This window comes from Lepisosteus oculatus, chromosome 5, assembly GCF_040954835.1.
Source record: "Lepisosteus oculatus isolate fLepOcu1 chromosome 5, fLepOcu1.hap2, whole genome shotgun sequence".
In the NCBI taxonomy this organism is placed as follows: domain Eukaryota; kingdom Metazoa; phylum Chordata; class Actinopteri; order Semionotiformes; family Lepisosteidae; genus Lepisosteus; species Lepisosteus oculatus.
The window spans coordinates 1,683,097-1,704,341 of NC_090700.1; the positions used below are offsets into that span (position 1 = coordinate 1,683,097).

Sequence of the window (21,245 nt, forward strand, 5' to 3'; positions counted from 1 at the left end):
GTTTGTTGTGTTTGTAGTTTCTATGGCATGTTTACGAGGAAGTGGGGTTTCGTTTTTCAAAATAAAAACCTGCGTAGCGCGCGAAGTATCCACATGCGAAGGCAGCGTTATGGACGTTTTCGTCCATAGCCCTGCCTTGTCCAAAGCCTGCGTGTGGACTCTTTGACTGAGACATCGATGAAGTGTCGGGTGTGAGCTCGCCGAGATAATCTGGTTGGTATCGCGCAGCTGAAGGCACCGAGAGCAGGGCGGACGCATGGGGCGTGAATGAGCTGCGGCCGTCTGGAGATGGAGGGTCGTGTTTATTTAGTCCCCCACAGAGCGGCGCAAAATGTACTGTAGGGTCTCCACATTCGCGAATAAACTGGCATATAATCAAGCTCACCCCTGGGCTGTGGTGTAACGTACTACAGTATACAGTAACGTAAATGTGCACAGTAAAGCAAAAGACTCCATTATGTGGTGATTGAAGCGGTGATGCATCGGCTCTACGCTAATCTAAACAACACAGATCAAGTTTAAGGAGCGACAGTAGTCGCAAACGGATAGTAATCAGATTAAAACAAACCCGAGTCTCTGCACTGGGTCCGGCTCATGCCTGCCGCCCCTGTCTCCGCCGCCGGGAGCACAAGACCCAGCTGCGTGGGTAGAGGGTATCTGGGCAGGGGGGGAACTCACTCCCCTTGCAAGACTCGCCGGATCAGGGTCCCGCTTGGCTGCCTTGCTCATTTGAGATCTACCCTCAACCGCCATCCCCTCGGTCTCACCCTGCAAGCACGACCCCCGTCGGCCAGGGACGAATCCATGGGAAACGCGCTGTCCGTGGTATCGAGCATCACAGCTGCTCGCGAGTGGTCAGCCCAGCCTTCTGAAACGAGCCAGACTGGAGGACAAAAATCTGTAATGACAGCCGTTGTTGGCTCCGGTGTCTTTTATCGGCAGGCGTCGCACGATGGCGAGCGGGGCCACCAGCAAAATCTACGAAACGCGCCGGAGGACCCGGTCCGGTGAAACCCCCAGGGCGTCGCGGGTGGACCGCAGGCGGACCCGGCTCGGCTTCCTGTCGCACCTGCACGACAGCGGGAGCAGCGACGCCTCGGGTCCGACCGCCGCCGACACGGACTCGGACAGCAGCGCAACGGGGGAGCAGGGGGGCTCTGCGGCGGTCCCGGTCCCGGTTCCGGTCCCGGCCGGGGGGGAGGAGGGCGACGAGGAGGGCGTGGTGGCCAGGGCCCGCCGCAAAAGGCAGCCCAGCGCCGTGCTTGAGGACAGCAGCTCGCCGGACAGCGAGGAGGACGCCCGGCCCGTCCGGAGAGTGGTCGCGAAAAAGCGGTCCAGCTTCTACAGGGACGAGTCGGAGTCGGAGTCCTCCGGCGAGCGGCAGGAGGGCAGCTCTGCGCCCGGGCCGGGTGCGAGTGAGAGGAGGAGGGAGAGGCAGGCGGCCCTGCGGGAGCTGTCGGAGCGGAGGAGAGCCCGGAGCTCAAGCTTCAAGCACACCGCCCTGGAGGTGATTGCGCTGCGCAATGACAGCCGACACCGCGCAAGGGCGCTAATTCAGCTCCTGGGTCTCGGGCCTTGCATGTGGAGCTTGCATGTCTCTTGCGTGTTCAGCTCACTCCCAGCTTCTAAAGTCGTCCGGCCTGGGCTGATCGGAGTCTCTGAGTTGTGCCTGACGGCTACACGCAGGAGCTCAGTATTGGGGAAAGTTACTTTTGAAAAATCAGTCCCAGTTGACAAGTAGCTTGTGTTAGGGATTACTTTTTTTTTTACAAATAGCTGGGGGGAAATGGTGGCTGAGGAAATGTGTTACTTTACCAAGTAATTATAAGATCTACATAGATCGCTGTAACTGTGACAGTGTCTCTTTAGATGAAAGACAGCTCTAGAACTGATTTATGGAATAAAGGTGGACAATAAGTGGTGCTCAGCGTGTTGTCACGCGCGTCTGTTCGATACTGAACCTCTGTTTGTGCCCCTTCGCTGCCAGGACTCCAGCGAGGAAGAGGAGCCGGCCCTTGCCGGAGAGTCGGACAGCGGCGCCGAGGAGGACGACGACAGCCTCAAAGACTTCATCGTAGCCGACGAGGAGCAACCAGAGGAGCCCGACGACGTGAGCCCCGGAGAGACGGACAGGGAGCCCCCCGAGAAAGCATTCCTCTCTCACCACCTCTCGCTGTGTGAGTCGGGGCGCCCCCCTCCACTCAGCCGGGACAGCAGTCACCCCGATTTCCCCCCCAAAAAAGAAATCGGTGGATTATGGGCTGCCCCGGGCAGAGCGGAGGCTTGTGGGATACGGGGGGTGGGGGTCGCTCCTGTACGGACCTGGGGACAGACAGAGAGGGGTCCCCCTGACAGCCACGTGCTCAGGAAGAGCAGACCTCGGCCATTATAGATGGGCCATACATACCAAGAGGCTTGAAGAAATGAAAAAAAAAACTAGTATTGCAACCAACAGTGTTTGGTACGTTTTAACGACTTTTGTGGTGCTTATAATGTACACTAGGCCTTATTCATTTTCTTGTATGCTGACTTCATTAAATGGCATTGAAGTAACTTTCCCATGTTGGTAGCTAGTCGAGAAAGCAGTGCAATAGACTCTCCTCCTGAGACACTGAGTTACTACAGATGAAGGCGAGGGAGCAGTCAGCCTGTCCACGAGATCGCGCAGGAGCACCTGGACAGCAGGGTTTATATTCTGATGAGAGCCAGCTCTGCAGCATTGGCTTGATTGAGGGTTTAGCTGGGGCTCGAGCTGGTCGCTGTGTGAACTCGCGCCTTTCCGCTGTAACCTTTGTATTTTGGGGGTTTTCTCTGTCCAGTCTCTTCAGGCAGCCACTACAGCCACTTCCAGGTGGTGGTCAAAGCGCTGTTGATTAACTCCTTGGACGAGTCTTTCCTCAAGTCTCTCTATGGTAAGGCTTCTCATTTTGTATGAATCCTGTGCAGGAGTAGATGTTGATCATACGTTTAAAGAACAAAAACAAAACCCCTCTGTGTTGATTGACCCTAGACCAGGGCTGGGCAGCCTTGAGACCTGCCGATTGCTGGGGTACCACACTCGCACTGATCCCCAATAATCCTGCAGATCCCTGGGGCTGTGGGGGACGAGCTGGGCCACAGCCTTGTCGTGGCTGAGGGGAGTCCTGGTGCTGCAGGGGACCTCCTCTGGTCTACCGGGGTGCAGTTACTACAGTCTAAACAAAGGAAATTGATTGGTTAGACAGGCCAGTTCCTTATTGAAGCCTGTTTGAAAACCCGAGCAGACGGCAGCCGCAGGAAGAGGTACGCCAAAGAGATGATGAACTCGCTGTACTACTTCGATCAGAGGTTCGTGCTCCCGCGCCTGGAGAACTTGAAGCAGAGGAGCCGCTGGAGGGATCGCTACAAGGTGCCGTCTCTCGCCCTCCTCACCGGCGCCGAACGAGCTTCACAAAACACCCCGTTAAACGTTTGTTTTCCGTCTGCTAAGTTTGTGCGCGGAGTAATTCCCCCCATTCCCTGTCCAGCAAAGTCTTCCCTGTTGGCGGGGCACGTAAATCATAACGCGGACCAGGGTGTTTGAGAGTGTGCAATTTACAAGAACTTTTAATGAGACCAGCAGACACGGTGAGGGAGGGGAGGGGAGGGGAGGGGAGGGGAGGGGTGCGCTCGCTAGCGCCGTGCGCTTTGTGACGCAGGAGCGGGTGGAGTGCTACCCCACGGTGAAGATCTTCCTGACGGGCCTGCGCGGGCGGCCGTGCGAGGCCTGCGAGATGCACCGGCACAGCAAGTTCACGGTGCGGCTGTCGGGCCAGCTCTACGACAGCAGGACGCTGCACAGCGACAGCTTCATGGCGAGCGACACGCAGGTAGGCCCCCCTGTGGCGGAGCCACGCTCCTGCGGCCGGGGGGTGGTGGGGGAGCTGTGCGCCCTGGACTTGAGTCACAGATGGGAAGACATGCCGAGGGCAAGAAGTGTTATTCCGTGCGAGACGTGGAAAAAAGAGACCCAAGAAAACTGGCGGTGTTAACCATGATTTCCGCGTGATGCCTCTGCCGGCTGCCTGCTCCGCTGGCTGTGTGAGAGCGGCCTGCTCTGGCGCTGCAGAAGACAGCGCCCATCCCGGCACGTGTGGAACCCGGGTGATCGCAAATGCCATGTGTCCAGACCTAGAAAGGCCGTGGGAATTGCAGGAAGGGTCCAGGTTGGCTATCGCAAGCAGTGAGGTCTAGGGCCACCTGTTCCTGAAAAGGCTGGTGAAAACGTTCCCGCACTGACGCTGTACAAGTGTTAAACTGGAGACGGCGAAAGGCAGAGGAGCGGCTTGCTGCTAGGGTCAGAGATGTGTAGGAAGTCAGCCCAAACTTCACAAGGGACTTGTCTCGGAGGCCTGTGCCCGCATCACCTCTCCGCTTCCTCCCGCAGGACTTGCACGTGGGTAGTGTCTGCGCCCAGCGCACGCGGGTCTACCATCGCCTGCAGCACTTCAAGTACCACCTGTCCAGGATGTGCTGCACGGCCCTGCAGGAGCAGGAGAGGCCTGCGGACGAGCCGGTGAAGGCCACGGTCAGCAGGGTCTTCCAGCAGCTGCACGAGCGAGGCTGGATTAAAGAGGTGCGTCTGCTCGGATACTCGGCACAGCTGGAACCGACAGTTAACTAGGATGCTTGGAGCTCGGGAGACTTGTAACAGCAGTGACCTGAAGTTAACCGCCGCCACAGAACAGGGTGACGATTCAGAGCGTCTCTTACTGGTTGGCTCTGGTCTGTTTTGCAAGGTGGTTTCCCAGGCCTGGTCACGCCAGCCCAAACTCTTTTACTTACTTAGACTCGGCCATCTTTCCACCTGTTTTTCACTGTAGAATGTTTCACAGTTCGAAAACCTTCAGTTTTCGGTTCCAGCTGAACCATACAGCTACCCCAGATACATTTGGTTGAGTTAGGCATATTTAAACATGAATTTAACCATATTTAAACAGAAGGCAGAGGTAGAAAATTGCAGAGTTTCAGGAGTTTGAACTCCCCTTGTTCAGATGTGTTTGTGGTCATCACTGATAACCAAGGAGTTGTTTAGAGTACAGAGCAATAATTTACATCAATTTCCCTACGGGATTAATAAAGAATTATCTATCTATAATAAGATCAGCTAAGGATAAACTGGACAAACCGGGCTGGATTGTCAGTGGACTTGAGGAACCCCGATCCCGATATACTGTTGCAGATATATCGGAAATGTCTCTTAAAGCATTGATGGTGCTCATGTTCTCTTACTTTTCAAAAACTCCCAAAAGGTTTCGAAAACACAGGAGCTGCAGTAAGACTATTTACCCTCTTCTTTCAGAAATTTGATATGTTTGAAGACTACCTGAACGACGCCGACTATTTCCAGGAGGAGAAACTGGACTAGAGGTCACAGTGCTATAGCAATTTCAGTACAAAAAAACCTATAGGAGCAAAACTTCAGGATTCACGTGAGATTTATTTTAATCAAGATTTCAAGTGCTTTAGGTTTGTATGTGCAGTGAATATCTTGTTTTTAGATAAGTTTTAACTGCTAAAGATGCATCTTCAGCTCTCTTAAACTGCCGAACTTCCTCAGTGCTGCACAATATTCTGGACAATTTTATTTGCACCATTCAAGTTGTGTGTTCAGCATTTTATCTTCACCACTTTTTTCCAAATCTAACAAAATATATAAAAACAACTTAATTTACTGAGTGTTAGAAAGAAATGGCATCGTTTTGGATTAAATGTTTAAAGAAATCTTTTCACTGTTTTGTCTTCCTTGTGTGTTCATGGAAACAAACGTATTCAAAGGTTTAATGTGCTTTAGATTTAACAACATTAAGTATTTGGCAGAAATCCTGAAGGCATCCAAACTGGTATTAAACATTGCAGAGGTAAGTTCAACTCATGCCTTTATATACTATCTTTCACCAGACAATACCAACATGCTATACAAGTGGCACAGCCTTACGTCCATGATCATTTTAACTGAAAAAAGCATACTGTTAATGAAATCAAAGTCTGACACCCAAAATACTAAATAAAGAGAGCAAACAAAGCTTTATTAGAAATCTTTAAACGATAATTTGATTCTAACCATGCAAAATACTTTGTCCTGTATGGTTAGAATATAGCAAAAAGAAGCACATTTGTCTTATGTCAAACAATCACACAGAGTAACGTGAATTTTTTTACAGCAAACCCGTTTTGTATTCCACCATGACATGGGGCTCCCCCATGACTTCACTTTGTGCTGGATCTGCGAATAAAAAAAACACCAAGTTGAAATAAAAGCCGTTGGAGAGTGATTCTCAATATCAATCTAAGCCCAGCTGTCCACACACAATGGTCCCCTGTGTACCCCTGGTGGTTTCTGTTTACAGAAAAAAGGAAACATTGCCTGGAGTAAAATGGGGGTTCAGCTTCCAGGAACTGTTAATGTTTAATGACCCAACGCCATCCTTCAAACTGCTGTAGGGAGTTCTGAATACTTACCGTTCAATATGTCCTCAAAACCAACGTACTCGTCATTTCCTCTGAGAGTATCTAGTGCAATGTTTGAACTCTGAAGGAAGGGCAAACGCTGTATCTGGAAAAGCACAGCATGCAGGATATTGTTATGGGTACAATAGATACAAACAGCTTTTGAAAGTGTGACAGAAAAAAAAGCATAATGTCATTTATCACTAATCTCCACTTGACTTCAAAGGATGACATTTTGCAAAGGCAGATTCTGATGTTCACCTTTAGTATGGTTATTAACTTAACCAAGTGAATTTTGGACTGAGCTTCTTAAACATATGTGTTCTAAAACATACCCCCCTTCAAGACAGCTGGTGAGAGGGTACCTGTTTTGCTGCCTTGTACTCCATCTGCAGTTTCAGAGGTGCATGAAGTCCCTGAATGTTCCTGAGCGTGGCAAAGTTCATCTTGTCTTGATTGAGCTGAAACTAGCAGAAACGAAGCAGCGATGTTAAATGCAATGTCTGACATAGTAGCACTTCATAGAGCTGTAGTTTATTACAACATGACAACCCGAAAGACACGGGAACTATGGCTATTTTAGGAAAAGCACCAAGGGCTAAATCAGGATTGTAAAGCTGACAAAATATGATTATATATATTTTATATTATCGGTCTGCCATCCACTTTAAGAATCAACTTCAGTAAAATGGTGCTTAAATGTAAAACTTCTCGGTTACCAGTGCACATACCAGCTGAAACACTTACGTTCTTCTCGGAGAGCTCCAGGGGGTGGGAGGGCAGGAGTTCGTTCTTCACGCTGGAGAAGCTGAAAGCCAGTGACAAGGACAGAAAACTTCAGACTCTATCAAAATCTATTTGCTAAAAACACCGTTGCAACTTCTAGTTTATTCATACATGTTATGGCCTAGCTCTGTAATGACGTAATCCAATTAATTAAAGTTCCTCCTCAAAAATAAATGAAGTACTGATTCTACGCCATAAGAAACAGCTCACATTTTTATCCTGTAAAGCTGCAGTCACAATTAACGACTCGTGGGGCAGTCAACAGGCTCTTTCTTCAGACCATGATGGGATGGGTTTCATTTTAAAAAGAACAAGCAAGAATGTTTTTCCCGTTCATGAAGAAGTCAAATCCAGCGATGGGAAGGAAGGGACATGTCGGTCTGAGTCTGAGAGAGGAACCACGAAGATCCAGACCGCGAGTGAGATACGGAGCGGTCACTCACCCCTTGCGCAGTGTGTCAGGTACGCCATAGGTTCCCGACTGCGGACACAGCCCTGTGACGGGGATGCTGTCCTTCAGCTGTGATCGAAGACCTCTAGTATTCTGAAATACAGCAGTGCCCCCATGAGCAGCGCTTGGCAGGGACTGTCAAAGAACTGTGGGGCAGCTTAGTCTACTGTCCCACAACACGACATCGCCCGTTAAAAGATCAACCGCAGACTGACCTTGATCACAATGGTTCTCAAATGGAGAATCTCAGAGACCGCTCAGGTGTGTAAGCAATGCATTTCACCCCAAATCCAATTATTAATAAATCCTTGAATTTATATACCTGTCCAGAACTCTCCCAGTGTGAAAGCCTGTGATGTGACAGTAATGATGAACAATGACCCTATTCATCCCATGTACTTGTTGTGTAGGAATGAGAGGACTCAGTTCACCCGCCCGGGTGATGGACAGTAACCTCACCACTCCAGAGCGACCCCAGGGTTAAAGTGACTCCTGCAGGGAGTCAAGATCACCGACAGGATTTGGGCATTTTACCGCGACAGTCGGATAACCAGTGTCCCAAGAGCAATGATACTGCAAATCAGGACCAGAGCACTTTCAGTTTCGCGTCGCTCCGTGTATTCACAAAGTACGCTTGATTGTCACGTTGGTAACCAACAAATCTTTAAGACTGATGAGTAGATACCACATTAGTGCCTGTTAATTCAGCAACGCACGGGAATAAACAAGGCCCGAGACATATTTTGACGTGAACAACTGAACTCGCGGAGAGCAGTGACTAATCAAAACTCAGCTAAATGAACCTCTTGTACAATCACGTCAGCTTCAGTGTAACGCTGACAAAATCCGTTAAAAGTATCTTGGCTTAAGAGCAACATGTAAATCACACGTTCCCTATAACAAGAGATTTTTAAATAAAAACTCATCTCACCATACTGATCCGGCGGCTTCTTTCTTCCTAATGACCCCACACCGAGTACTTCCGGCTCACCGGTACCCCTCACACGTGACAAATGACGATGCTTCCGCTGATGGCAGCTCTGAAAAGTCCGAAACGAAGATAGAAATCTTCATCTATCAGCTTAGAAACAATTAAGTTTAACTTTGCTTTCATTAAGTACTTGCGGGCAACACATAGTTCTAATATTACAATTTTTAAAATTACATTAGAAAACGGCGATACACACAGTTGATTTGTATAGGCCATCGGCAGGCGTTTCGCAGACAGGGGGTATAGCTCAGTGGTAGAGCATTTGACTGCAGATCAAGAGGTCCCCGGTTCAAATCCGGGTGCCCCCTCTTTTTTTTGTGTAAAATTCAAAAACACCATCTTTTTACATTATTATTATTATTATTATTATTAAAATAGAAGGGATCATAATTGAAGTGCTTTTTTGGTTTTACATGAACCTGTATAAACACAACTGTGTACTGTCAATCCAGTTTTTTATTCTAGTTTAGGACGACACCCATATAATACTAGCACTGACTCATACATTTGACACATCTCAGCATCCAGCACAGAGCACAGGGGTGTTCCCAGTTCTTACTCATTCTGGAGGTGCCAGGGAGCAGGCTGCAGACTGCTGATGCCTTGATGTACGTCTAGTTTACTGAGAAACAGACCCTAGAGTCAGCCGGCCTCAGTGAAACAGAGGATCCACAGACATAAGACACAAAAAAGCTCCACATACAGCTTTATTAGGAATCAGCATGGAAAATGACAGTGTCTTGGGGCAACGCGTGTAAAATATTGAGAATTCAAACATGGGGGAAAATAATTTTCATTTAAAACAGGGACAGGTCATATGAACGTGTACTACATTTTCAGACCTTCGTTACCATTGATATATCTTGTTGAAAATAGTACCCTGAAGGAACAGATTAATCACGTTAAATATTTACCCTGATGAAGAGCCAGAGCCCTTCAGTTTTCACCATCAGAACACCATCAGTTTTCTGGCACGAACCGAAACATGAGTAAGCAGGGGAAAGCTGTCATGGCCTCCTAACGGGAGAGCGCTGTACTTCGGTGCACACTGGACACTCCACTCCTGTCTGTCTAAAGTGGCAGCTGCTTTATCTGTCTGCTGTGGGAGCCGTGCTCTGCCATGCTAGCCCTGGAGAGCAGGGGGGTGCTGTAAGACTGGTACTGGCTGGAGACGTGACAGGTGAGGGCGCTGCAGTCGGCGGCTGCCTGACTGCCCTCCCGGGAGAACCGCGTGAACTCGCACTGGTCGTGCTGGGAGACGACGAGCCTCGAACCTGTAACAGAGACAGGCCACCGTGTCAAAGCGCTGGCAGCAGAAAGGGCTGTAACACAGCATAACATAGCAACTCCCACGCAGTCCTGCACGGAAAATGTCTTTTGCTTAGAACTCCATGTGGTTTCAACTACAAAGCAGAGCTTTCTCACCGCAGCTCTGACAAGTGATTTATTTAAAGTATTTCTTTTGAATTTGACAGGGGTGGCAAATCGTAGTGGGTTACCCCCCGGACTCAGCCCCTGCCCCAGATAGAGGTTCTTTACCCCGGCTGCTTCAGTCCAACTCAATTTATTATGTATTATTCAGTCCAACATGTATTATGTGGGGAGCAGCATGCAGGACGCTCCCTGTGATGGACTGGCATCCCCTGCAAGGGGAGTCACATGCTCGCTAGTCTGCTTAATGCTGCAGAAACCAGGATGAACTTTATCCCGAGGAGCTGATGTGTCTCTGGGATGGACTTTAATTTTAACTACAGTACTTATACAGAGTACTAGACACTGAATTCAGTCTGCAGTCTGCTTTCTTCTCATTGTATCACATCAGTTTTCTAAAGTTCTAAATCTTCAGTTTTCTAAATTAATTAAAACTATAAATTGTTGTTATAGAAAGAAAGTGTTTGAGTTCAATATTTGGTCTTCAAACATTAAAAAATTATGACTTGAAAAGAACAGAAATAGTTTTGAACGAGAAGAAACTGAACTCCCAAATGATAGCTTTCCAAAGTCTTGTGTTTGTAAAACACAATAATGGTCAAATGATCATACAACAATCATATAAAAATAATATATACATATAATATATTATATAAAAATAATGTTTAACAACTAGTTTCCAGCATGGGAGACAACCACCAGTGTAGTAATCCTTCCAAATGTTTAATCACAAAAAGGAGAAAGACAAGTAATTACAAATCTGGTAAACTTTATTCTACACTATCTAAAACTCAGAAGTATGTTATCAGGAATGTGTGTTTTTCATGTCTATCATTGTGTGTGTCAGTGCACACGGGTATTTTTCTCCAGTAATCTTCTTCATCATAAGTTCTCTTTTTTACCTTTATAGGACTCTGAAAAACCACTCATTGCTGTTTCCTTCCATCCATTCATGTACCTGAAATACAGAAAAGAAGACTAAACTAAGAGCAAAGTTTTTCCCATGGGTCTCATTAATTTAGTACAACACTTCCATTGCATTTATAAATACTGTACATTCTACTGCTGCTTTTCAGCAGGTATTCCAAAACATGTGGTCCATGTTTAACTCTAAGTGTTCAAAAGAGCAAGACGTTTCTACTGAAAGTCGATTGTGTGTATATGACAGAGAAAGAAAAGGAGACAGAGATGTAGAGAGAAAGGCAAAGGTGGTTCGCATAGAGCATGTTTGAAATATATATAATAGATTTATATCATAATATAATTATATTTAATCAAGCGACGCAGGAGTGCTGTTTGATATGCTTCAAATCCGTACAGCAAGAGAGTTTCTTGTGTTCAAATTGGGAAAAGGGGTGGGACTTGGAACTGACTTGATTTGATATATTCATGTAATTGCAGCACTAAACTGGCATTTTGACTGACATGTACCAGGACCTTCTGTGGCAGCACACGAGGGCAGGACACTTGACAATACGGCTGACCTGACCGCCAGGGAGGCGGGCCTGTGCGTCTGCACGGCGGCGACTCACTCTTCGAAGTTGAGGGAGTTGGTCCACTCCAGCAGCTCGTCCACTTCCCACTCCAGCACGTGGCTGGGCCCCAGCTGATCCACCGCCGCCATCATGCCCTCTGCGGCCTTGTCCACGAGCAGAGCCGCGTCAGGGTCCTCTGTGCGGGCCTGCAGGAGGCCGTCTTCATACCTGGGCAGTGCACACAGATGCCACTCATCAGCCAGCAGCGCCTTCTGCTAATGCAGGGCAATTTCTCAAACCTCTAGAATGTTTATGTGGAGCCACGGCAAGGTTTACTCCTGGCACCTGGGGAGTAATAAAACTCACCCCCTGAATTTGACCTAGTCAATAATAAACTCACATCTTTTTCATCCAGTCAATTTTCCTCTGCTTCCTCCTTCTCCCTACTTCCTGGCGCCTCTGGATCCTGGAGTAATGGAATTCCGTTTTCTTCGCGGCAGAGTCCAGTGTTACGGGGTCGCCCATTAACCAAATCTTATAACAGCAACGGACAGAAACACAAGAGCAGCGTATCACACCTTCGTGAAAAAGGAAATAAGTTACATAACGCAACTTCATTTTTGAACAAAGAAACAAGCAAAAAACCAAAATCGATCGAAGGGATTAATAAGTGGTCGGAACTTCACAGAAAAAAAGGGGTTATTCCTTTGCAAGTGTATACAATAATAGGACCTGCTCTGAGTATTTCCAGATTCTGTTATTCTTGTTTTTGCCGAGAATGTCATGTCCCATGCAGTGGACAAATATGTGCCTGGATCTATACAAAGTGCAAATTCAGTAATCACACTAATGAGGACCATGATGTAGCGCACTCTAGCAGACTAATACGAAGAGAAGAGGGGGTCTTGAGTTCAGGGATGAATTTTGGCCCCTTGGGTGTGGTTTACATGTCCGCCAGGTGCTCTGGTCTCTGAACGGCCCGTGAGCGGGCGCGTGGCCGGGTGGACGCAGGCGCAGGGGGAGAGCGCCCCCCGCAGGCCTGGCTCAGCAGTGCGGCCCCGCGGGAGGGCCCCGCCGCACCTTGCCCGAGAGGAGCCTCCAGCCGTTGTTCTCCTCCCGCCGGTACCAGCCCGAGCGGTCCTCCTGCCCCGCAGCCCGCCCGCGGTTGTGGATTTGCCCCGGCAGGGGCCGCCTGGCTGCGGGGCAGGTGTAGTCCTTGGGGCTGTTGGCGCACATGTCCACTATCGGGCGGTGCGTGAATATCTTGTAGTAGATGCTTGGAGGAAATTTTGTCTGAAAAGGGGGGTAAAAAACGAATCCTGAACACAAAAGAACAGCAACCCCACGTTTTGCATTCATCTGAAAGTGTGAGGGGTCGAACTGTTAGAGGTCACAGTGAAACCTTGCCACAAATAAAGACTAAAGCAAACATTTTATTTTTATAGACAAGGAGTTCTAAGTGTGCTGTTATAATGGCCAGAAACTGGTCAGAAACTGGCCAGCAGCCATATCACCCTGCAACTCACCACTGGCAGCTCACAGGAGCTCAGCAGTGTGAGCCTGGCCAGTACCTGGATGGGAGACTCCTGGGAAAGCTAAGGTTGCTGCTAGAAGAGGTGTTAGTGGGGCCAGAAGGGGGCGCTCACCCTGCAGTCTGTGTGGGTCCTAATGCCCCAGTATAGTGATGGGGACACTATACTGTTAAAAGGTGCTGTCCTTCAGTTCAGATGTAAAACCGAGGTCCTGACTCTCTGTGGTCATTAAAAATTGTCTAAAAAAGAGTAGGGGTGTTACCCCAGTGTAAGTAATTTTTATTATTATTCTCTCCCCAGATTCCAGGGTAGAGCTATCCCTTTGTCTACCACTAGAGGTCACCCTTACTGTGTTATTACTGTTTCCTAAGACAGTACAGGAATCTAGGATGTACTGTATATTATATTCAATTAAGATGTATTATAACAGTTTGCAAATGGATTAGGAAGAATGAAAACAATGCCACATTAATTATTTCACTTCAATTAACTGAAAACTGCACATTTAGATATTTTTACTTTTTTAAAGTAAATAGTGTACAAATGCACAAAAATGGGTGCAATATTACTGTACTTACACCACCAAGCCGAAATCTAATGTGAACCCCAGCAGCAGCATCAAGCAAATCTGCCTAAAATTGAGTACAGAATCAAGCAGTGAAAACAGCATTCTGTGTCATTTTGGAGCACGCCGCATCTAAAACGTGGTGTAAAGTCACCAGACAAATCCAGACAATCCTACTGTTTTATTTTAAATGCAAATTGAGACATGTAAAATTAATGTTTCAAACATATTGGTTTACTCACTTCTTTTGGATTGACATATCTGAGCAGCAGACGTGGGTCCCCCTTTTTTCTAAAGCTGATTAGGTCCTTGTAGTACTTGAACACGTGGGTGTCCTATAGACAGAGAGGGAGTTGAGGGGTCAGCCTGGGCATTGCACATGAGGGGCAGCTTCCAATCTCGAGAATATGAAAAGGTGAGCTGTGAAATTAAACAACCTGTAAGCTCCTGACTTGAAAAGGGCTTTCATGTAAAGGCAGGATTCATATTTACACTACAGTCTTCAGATCTGTGTAATGATTGAGTTAATTACCTGTATTCTTTATTTGAATGGATCTGTTATTAAAGTTCACATGCGTAGGTCTCACAGAACAAGTCCCTGCCTGCTCAGCAGGAACAGGCAATAAACGAGATTTTCACGCATCTATTTGAAATGGCACGAGCATTTAAAAAGCCTGTCAGATACAGGAGACATCTGTGTTTTGCACTAAAGACATGGAGCATTAGTGTTTGGAGAAAACCTCTATATCACCAGTCAACAAATGATTTATATTAAAGGTTCCGTGGTTTTGTGACAATCAGATGGGTGTACAGTTCCACACAGTGTGCAGGCAGTGGAGACACCCCTCGTGAGGTCCAGTGATCCCTGGGCTTACGATGTGCCTTCGCCACGCTCTCTGTATGACCCGCGCAGCTTGGTTTTGCTTGTGAGGTAAAGACTGCTCCTGATCACTGCCAGGAGGACCCCAGGTCTCGTCATCGGCAGGATGTCTCTCCATCGATGTTCCTGCCACATCTGGAGCCCTGCAAGACAAGCCACCTAGATTCAGGAAAAAGGCCAATTGGCATACTCCTGGCCCATGAGCCTAAGAGCTGGGATTGTGACACAGTGCCAGCGCTTTACACAGTCCTACTGGAGTGGAAGGGTCGTTATTATCAAGCTGCCCTCTAAGAGAAATAATTATAAACTTGACCATTAAATGAAATGTGTGGTTGTGTTTTGACGGTAGTGCAAACAACCCAGGTTTAAAGACCTGAGGGCGGAAGTCTCATCAGCTGGGGCCTATGCCCATCTGTCATCACCAGGTGTGATCCTGAAGATAATGACGCTCTAATGGCAGGTAAAAGTCTTATTTACGTTGAGAACAATGCTTTAGGCAGTTTGTAGACATGTCGCCAACATTTTATAATAATGGGAACAGCACAGCTAATATAAAAAGAGACGGCAGAGTTAACACATTATTCAGACAAACAATATCTTTCAGCTTAGAAACAATTTAATGCTTTCTGTAAAGATTACGAAATTCGAGTTTTAATTATATTTTAGCACGCCCTGAAATGCACAGAATTTTGTACATTTTGCCTCAGGAAAGAAAGCTAAAGCACTGAATACCGAAGGTATGCCACTTTCTCTCCAAGCTTGTTCAACTGCTACAGAAGGCAGGCTGTATACTTCTTAAAATATAGATTTTCCAGTAAAGGCATTCATTTTTTTCCCTTCTGCCCATGAAGAGAATGCTCATGCTTTCTAAGATCTGACCTTACTGCTTAAATTATTTACTTATAAACCTTTCTTCTATAATTATTTATGGATAAAGTGATTTTTTTCCTTTGTAGCAATATAATATTAGCAGACATATTAAGCAACACCTTACAAAGAAATATCTTCATAGTCTTCATCCCTGCAGGTCTTCATCTTTCCTCTGTTCTTTATCACCTATGTGATTGGATTATTAGCTTAACAGGAACATTCTCACAGTTGTCAAGAGACCTAGAACAGCCGCTGGGTTCTGGCCCTGGAAGTTTGGAGGTGATGCTGCTATGGGCTAAACTGTGTTGTATAGAACAGCAATGGTCAGCTCCTGCAGGGCATAGAGGTCTCTTCAAATCAACACCTGCTTCAGAGTCAGGAACAGACACTGGACTGCTTCGGTCAAAAATGTTTCATTGGTCCAAAAAAGCAATTATCTCATTAGGACCAACAGGAAAGCCCATGTGGTCCCGAGACCTGGGCTTGTTTGGACCAAGTACACAGAATGACAAATGTAATTAAATTTGTCTCGAAGTGAAGTCTTTACAGGAAGAAAGCTATTCTACATCATTCCCATTCTCTATTTATAATGTGCAATACAACTTTTTGTGTACTGTACTTTCACATCTGTTTTTGTATATAATGTACTGTGAGCAATTCTGTATAATATTTTTTTTACTTTTACTGCACTTTTCACTGACTATACTGACTATATTGTATGTATTGTATTGTTGTCTTATTGTATCATTTCGTTACACTGTGTTGTGTTGACTGTTGCTGTTGCACTGCAATTTCCCTCACGGGATCAATAAAGTATCTATCATGAAGTATTGAAAACCTGGAGACCAGCTGAAAAAAAGAAAAAGAAATCTAGCACTTAGGTGTGTTATATAAGAATAAGGTAGCTTGTTTCTGAAGAGTTTCGAACACCTCTGTAACTCAGAGGTGTGTTATTCTACGTTTTTCACCATAAGAAAGATCACTTTATGCCCTAATAAATAATCACTTCTGAACTGTTATGCCATTTGTCCACTGAAAGTTAAACAGAAACAGCATTCATTTTGGGAAACTGCTATTTTAAGTGGCTCCCAAGTAAAAAGTCTGGGATAACTTGGCATTCCACAGCCTGGCAGTGTGTTGCTTGACATGGCAAAATAGCTGTTCTTGAGCTTTTGTACAAACAGTGGGAGCATTTGAAATAAAAGATGAATGCCTAGCATTCCTTTAAATAGCTTATAGCAACATGTAAACCATCTCTCCCTCTTCAAGGCAGATAAACAAACAGAAATGCTGGCTCCACAGCTTCACTGACCTGTCAAACAGCTTTGTGAATAAAGAGTGATTTGAATATCAAACTTTCTTCTAAAATTCAAATTGTTATCTGAGAGGTGAAAGAAATTGCTGCACAGACAACACCCACAACATGCCCTGCCACATCATATTTAGATAGACTATAAAGTTCGATAGTTGAGCTGTGAAAAAAGGGAATGTCTGGTTTGACTTTGCATGACACAGGAAGAACATCCTATTACTGATTTCAAGGAAGTTTTTCCTGGTCAGGTATCTTCTTCCAGTTTTGATTTATAAAGATTCTGGAAGGCAATTTTAAAAGACTGACTGATGTAAACATGTTCTTGTCATTTCTGAGTCAATGGACACTTTCCCTGCCTGAAAGGACCAAAATAGGTTACATACAATAGAATGTAACTCTTACCTCACTGTCCTCTTACATTATTTGTTTGCAATAGAGGTCACAGGGTCATGTTATATGGCAGCTACTTAGGCAGAGAGGAATTTAGCTTAGTCCTCTCTTTAATTTTCTTCTCCTTATCTGATTTGTCAGGCACACATTATTTGTGTAAAAAGCTTTTACAATGCAAGCGGTATTGAAGGAAAATATGCATTCACCTTTTAATTTTCTGCAGCTGTTCTCTCTGTGACAGCTTTAAGGATGAATAAACTGAATGCACCCATGGCATAAGGAACATGTTGGTTCAGGTCTGATAGAACAGTATCCTAAGTGCCTTTGTATGGGATGGAACAGAGGGCTAAGAGCATTTAGGTACTTGCTATTGTGGATTAACGATTGGTTGAATTTCCATGTGGCTTGAGTGCAAGATACAGAACTATTGACTAGACCCAGCTTTTACCATGACCAGGAGGAAGCTATTGAAACAGCTGGAAATCCTTTTCACAGATGTTTCGGAGTCGAGGTTGATTAATGCCTAGCTGAGAGGAATATTTTGTACTCTCCTTCACAGTAAAATAAGTTCAATGTAATTCTTTTATAATGACCCATAATCCTCCTCCTCTATGGGCACAATACCGGTTAAGCCACATCATGACTAAACATGGTCTTTTGCAGTTAAAGCACAATCATAGCAATCTTTAATACTGTATTTACAATACAATTTTTTAAGAGCTTAATATTGCTGCACATACCTACTTTATAGAGAACACAGTACACAGAAAGAATGACAGAACATTTTGGACTTCCTTGGATGGACGAGTGCAAGACTCGATATAGGGCTCTTTCAGAGCATGATGGGAGGCCCATACCCAGAAGCAGGCAGCCTCAGAAGCACTGTCTTGCACTGCTGGACTGTCAGGCCTGCCTCTGTGCTGCTGCGCCAGCTCTGTCTGTAACTTGCCAGGAGACTTTCAGTGGCACTTTGTACTTGTAGTGCTGGGCCCTAATGGAAACTGCACATCAGCAGTGGTGAAACTGAAAGTGATCATGTCAGCTCGGAACATGGGGCAAGAATTAGGCGTGGATGCAAACATAATTCTAACAGCATTAACACTAACCATGCCATATGCTCATATTTTTTTATTTTATTTTTTAATAGCTATGGCTCCTTCTGTAAGACTCCTCCCTGTGAATATTCCTTGATTTTGCCATCACAGCTCTGTTTTAGCAGGGCTCAGATGTAATAAGAATATCGGTGTTTTTTTATCTCATAACCCCATTGGTCCTTATAATGGCAGAAGATTTCGCCATGAAACGTTCAATTTGGAAACCAGAAGAAGCTCAGGGGAAAACGCTGCGCAGCACGTCAAAGCTGTCCGTGTGCAAAATACTAATCTACAAACAAAAGCTGGTGTGATATGCGGAATGAGGAGCATGAATGGAAATTTACACAGCATCCCTTAATCTCCTTGGATCGGTTGGTGGTATGGGACAGCCAGTCTCTCGCTCCTAGCCCTTCTCCATCATGTCCTCTTTTTCTTTTCTCTCTGTTACTGTCTTATAGTTTCAAGCTGTCAAAAGTAAAATCCTCTTCTCTTTTATTCTTATCACTGTTCTCCATCACACCACTGGTCCTCTTACTCATTTTTGTGATGAAGTTGACTCCCCTCTTCCATTCACCTTTTCCATTGCGACTCCTCAGCAGGGATATTTTCTCTTCTGGTCACTTCTAACATCCCTTCCCTTCCTCTACCTACACAGACTCATGAAGATGTCTGTCAGCTGGCTCTGATCTTCTCCATTGACTTTCCCCTCAACCTCTGTGTCACCCGTTGGACTGCTCTGATCACTGCTTCATCGTCTTTCTCCTTCACCAGCTCCCTGTACTCCGCAGAAAAAAAATGGATGAGATCTCAATCATCCCTAGTCTAGGATCCTTGTTGCTCTTCCCCATCCTTGTATTCAGCACATGCCTCTGGCCAAACCCTCCTTCTCAGCTCTCCTCCCAATCCTTCCTCTCCTCACCTGAAGACTACGTTTCTCCATCAAAACCTCAGAGATCCGCACACTCTTAACTTTTTCACTATTCAGGATCCCCTCCCGAATCACCTCTCCCAAGCTCCATGATCTCCTTCCCGACCCTGTTTCCATGTCAACACCGCTCGGCTCTTTGGCGGTCCTCCCAGGTGTGGGAGAGTAGGGGGCGCTGCCCACTCCCAGTGCTTGCTGCTCGGCCGAAACTGCTTCGCTCTCTAACGCCCTTCGCCTCCCTCCCCTCTGTGCTAATCCTTCTTCATCGCTCCGCTGCCTCTGACACTGCGGGTCACTCCGTCTTCCTGCCAGCCCTGCCTGACCTCGCAGTCTCTAATGCTGCTCACACCTCCTGCTTGCACACGGCCGCGCACCTGTCTCCTGGCTCGGCTTGCTCTCTCCCCAGCCACCGTGGCCCAGCGGCCCATTTGAAGGTCAAACCCTCTTCCCACGAGTCCTCCCAGACCTCTGCCCGCATCTCCGTCTGGACGCTCTCCCTTCATCCTTAACTCAGCCTGGGTCTGGCTTGATTTCTTCCACTCGCTCCTCTTCTGCGCTCTGCTGACCTCAGCATCTCTCTTCCTCCTGACTCTGAGACCACCCTTCCCCTCTTGGAATAACATTTTCGTTTATAGTTCACCCCCCGGATAAATTAAGCGGATGCTGATCTTTCGGACCTGGGCCGGCGTTACTGATGTCGTTAGCGCTTGCTGAAGTGTGAACAAACCTGGAGGACCTCCTTATATAGAAGAAACATCCCTCTATGGGCCTCAGGGGCATTCTTTCATGTGTCACAAGACTGGGAACACCCTAAGTTTGCTTTTATACCAAATAAGGCACTGCACTGTACAGTCTTTCCTTCTGTACATACATGCTATGCGAATCTAAGCCACCCATCTGGCGATCAGGATTAAACCTGTTCCAAAGCGTCCCTCTATTGATAAAAGTCCCTTTTCCCCTGCAGAGCACCGCCTTCCTGCTGCAGTCCCACACGTGCTCTGGGAGTAACTCCCTAACTGCCCTGAGGTTAATCAAGGCAGGTGTCTCCTTTCCTGAAAGAAATCCCGCAACCGAGATACTTGCCCCCTGAGATAAAAGAATAAACCGGCACGATTAATCAACAGACCAACTGAGGAGAAACCGCTTCAAAAGAAAGGCTTAAAAATAAAATAAATAAAAATAAAATAAAAGGTTCGAAGTACCACAGACGATCACAGCAATATCGGTCTCATTCGCCTAAGGCAAAATCCCATTCAAGCAGTGGGAAACATTAAGCCACGCGTTTAAACGTGCCACTCATAACACGCCCAGATGCAGAAACCATCTGCCCTGGAAGCCCAGACGGCGTGTCTTACAAGCGACACGAACCCTTCAGGTGATACGAGGCAGTAGGTCTGTGTGCGCCGCAAAGTGATGTGCAGGATTAGTACGGCCCAGTAAATAAGCACACCCGGGAGAATCGTTACTCTATTTTGATTTATTCGAGGTTAACTTTTGACTGTTCTTCTAGACGTCTGGCGTGTCCGCGCTTTAACTGCTGACTGGGCTCACAGAACATATTTCTCTCTTCATTCCTTCAATCACAGAGTTTCGTACTCTAACCGATGAGATCGATATTCTAAATATACCACGTTTCCAGAAGTCTGCTTCTTAAAAAAAACTATATAAAAGGATAGGGCTATCCTAAGAAACGAAGCTAAAGGTGATTATATCAACTCGGAACTATTTACCTCCGCGCTTTCTCTCCCTTACCTGCGTCTTGGCGACCTCGGCGTGCAGTTTCCACAGCAACGGAACGGAAATTACGCCACGGTGACGTTTATCTGTCCGGCTGTAGCGAAGCCGCGACGTCTTCCAGAGTAGGCGATTTATAACAAAGTATTGTTTTATTTAGAGGGGAACACGAGATATCCACCTCTTAGGGTATTAAAAGCAGCAGTTTTTTAACCGTTTTTGTATCTTTGCTTACGGTGTCCGGCCTGTCATTCAAAAATATTTTAATATGAGGAAAAACAGAACATTTTTATAACCGCTGGAAAATCAGCTAAGAGAAGGAAAAATGACCTTCAAAAGAT

At 46.3% G+C, this 21,245-nt stretch overlaps 3 protein-coding genes and 1 non-coding gene across 8 annotated transcripts; 2 read left to right on the forward strand and 2 right to left on the reverse strand.

The window, feature by feature from the left end:
- The first annotated feature begins 7 nt into the window (after window positions 1–7).
- Window positions 8–5,743, forward strand: ccdc82 (coiled-coil domain containing 82). Of its 2 annotated transcripts, none has more exons than XM_015341714.2 (8): window positions 8–213; window positions 943–1,507; window positions 1,988–2,177; window positions 2,820–2,912; window positions 3,225–3,388; window positions 3,678–3,848; window positions 4,406–4,594; window positions 5,321–5,743. In XM_015341714.2, the coding sequence occupies exons 2-8, from the start codon at window positions 953–955 to the stop codon at window positions 5,384–5,386; spliced, it is 1,428 nt and encodes a 475-aa protein (XP_015197200.2). In that variant the 5' UTR covers window positions 8–213; window positions 943–952; the 3' UTR covers window positions 5,387–5,743. The 2 variants fall into 2 exon arrangements, with proteins under 2 accessions (XP_015197200.2, XP_015197201.2); XM_015341715.2 differs by having other exon boundaries at window positions 9–213; window positions 3,264–3,388.
- Window positions 5,744–6,019: 276 nt separating this feature from the next.
- Window positions 6,020–8,744, reverse strand: pomp (proteasome maturation protein). The gene is made up of 6 exons (XM_015341716.2): window positions 8,637–8,744; window positions 7,698–7,798; window positions 7,216–7,276; window positions 6,834–6,935; window positions 6,481–6,574; window positions 6,020–6,244 (listed from the first exon to the last, which is right to left on the reverse strand). The coding sequence occupies exons 1-6, from the start codon at window positions 8,637–8,639 to the stop codon at window positions 6,177–6,179; spliced, it is 429 nt and encodes a 142-aa protein (XP_015197202.1). The 5' UTR covers window positions 8,640–8,744; the 3' UTR covers window positions 6,020–6,176.
- A 188-nt stretch (window positions 8,745–8,932) lies between these two features.
- On the forward strand, window positions 8,933–9,004 carry trnac-gca (transfer RNA cysteine (anticodon GCA)). The gene has a single exon. It is a non-coding gene; the product is annotated as a tRNA-Cys (tRNA).
- Window positions 9,005–9,385: 381 nt separating this feature from the next.
- On the reverse strand, window positions 9,386–21,030 carry c5h11orf65 (chromosome 5 C11orf65 homolog). 4 transcript variants are annotated; one of them, XM_006627887.3, is made up of 9 exons: window positions 20,923–21,030; window positions 14,575–14,722; window positions 13,942–14,034; window positions 13,713–13,766; window positions 12,683–12,895; window positions 12,003–12,136; window positions 11,660–11,830; window positions 11,030–11,085; window positions 9,386–9,970 (listed from the first exon to the last, which is right to left on the reverse strand). In XM_006627887.3, the coding sequence occupies exons 2-9, from the start codon at window positions 14,695–14,697 to the stop codon at window positions 9,768–9,770; spliced, it is 1,047 nt and encodes a 348-aa protein (XP_006627950.1). In that variant the 5' UTR covers window positions 14,698–14,722; window positions 20,923–21,030; the 3' UTR covers window positions 9,386–9,767. The 4 variants fall into 4 exon arrangements, with proteins under 4 accessions (XP_006627950.1, XP_015196664.1, XP_015196665.1 ...); XM_015341178.2 differs by having other exon boundaries at window positions 20,901–20,923; XM_015341179.2 differs by lacking the exon at window positions 20,923–21,030 and adding an exon at window positions 18,897–19,038.
- Between the last annotated feature and the right edge of the window lie 215 nt (window positions 21,031–21,245).

Coding starts and splice junctions, on each gene's coding strand:
- ccdc82 (XM_015341714.2), top strand. CDS start 953: ATGGCGAGCGGGGCCACCAGCAAAATCTACGAAACGCGCCGGAGGACC. Junction 2,913..3,224: donor TTTCCTCAAGTCTCTCTATG/GTAAGGCTTCTC, acceptor TTGGTTAGACAG/GCCAGTTCCTTATTGAAGCC. Junction 4,595..5,320: donor AGCGAGGCTGGATTAAAGAG/GTGCGTCTGCTC, acceptor CTCTTCTTTCAG/AAATTTGATATGTTTGAAGA.
- c5h11orf65 (XM_006627887.3), bottom strand. CDS start 14,697: ATGGAGAGACATCCTGCCGATGACGAGACCTGGGGTCCTCCTGGCAGT. Junction 13,767..13,941: donor GATATGTCAATCCAAAAGAA/GTGAGTAAACCA, acceptor ACTCAATTTTAG/GCAGATTTGCTTGATGCTGC. Junction 9,971..11,029: donor TTTTTCAGAGTCCTATAAAG/GTAAAAAAGAGA, acceptor TCTCTGTTACAG/GTTCGAGGCTCGTCGTCTCC.
- pomp (XM_015341716.2), bottom strand. Junction 6,936..7,215: donor TGGAGCTCTCCGAGAAGAAC/GTAAGTGTTTCA, acceptor CGTTTCTGCTAG/TTTCAGCTCAATCAAGACAA. Junction 6,575..6,833: donor AGTACAAGGCAGCAAAACAG/GTACCCTCTCAC, acceptor GTGCTTTTCCAG/ATACAGCGTTTGCCCTTCCT.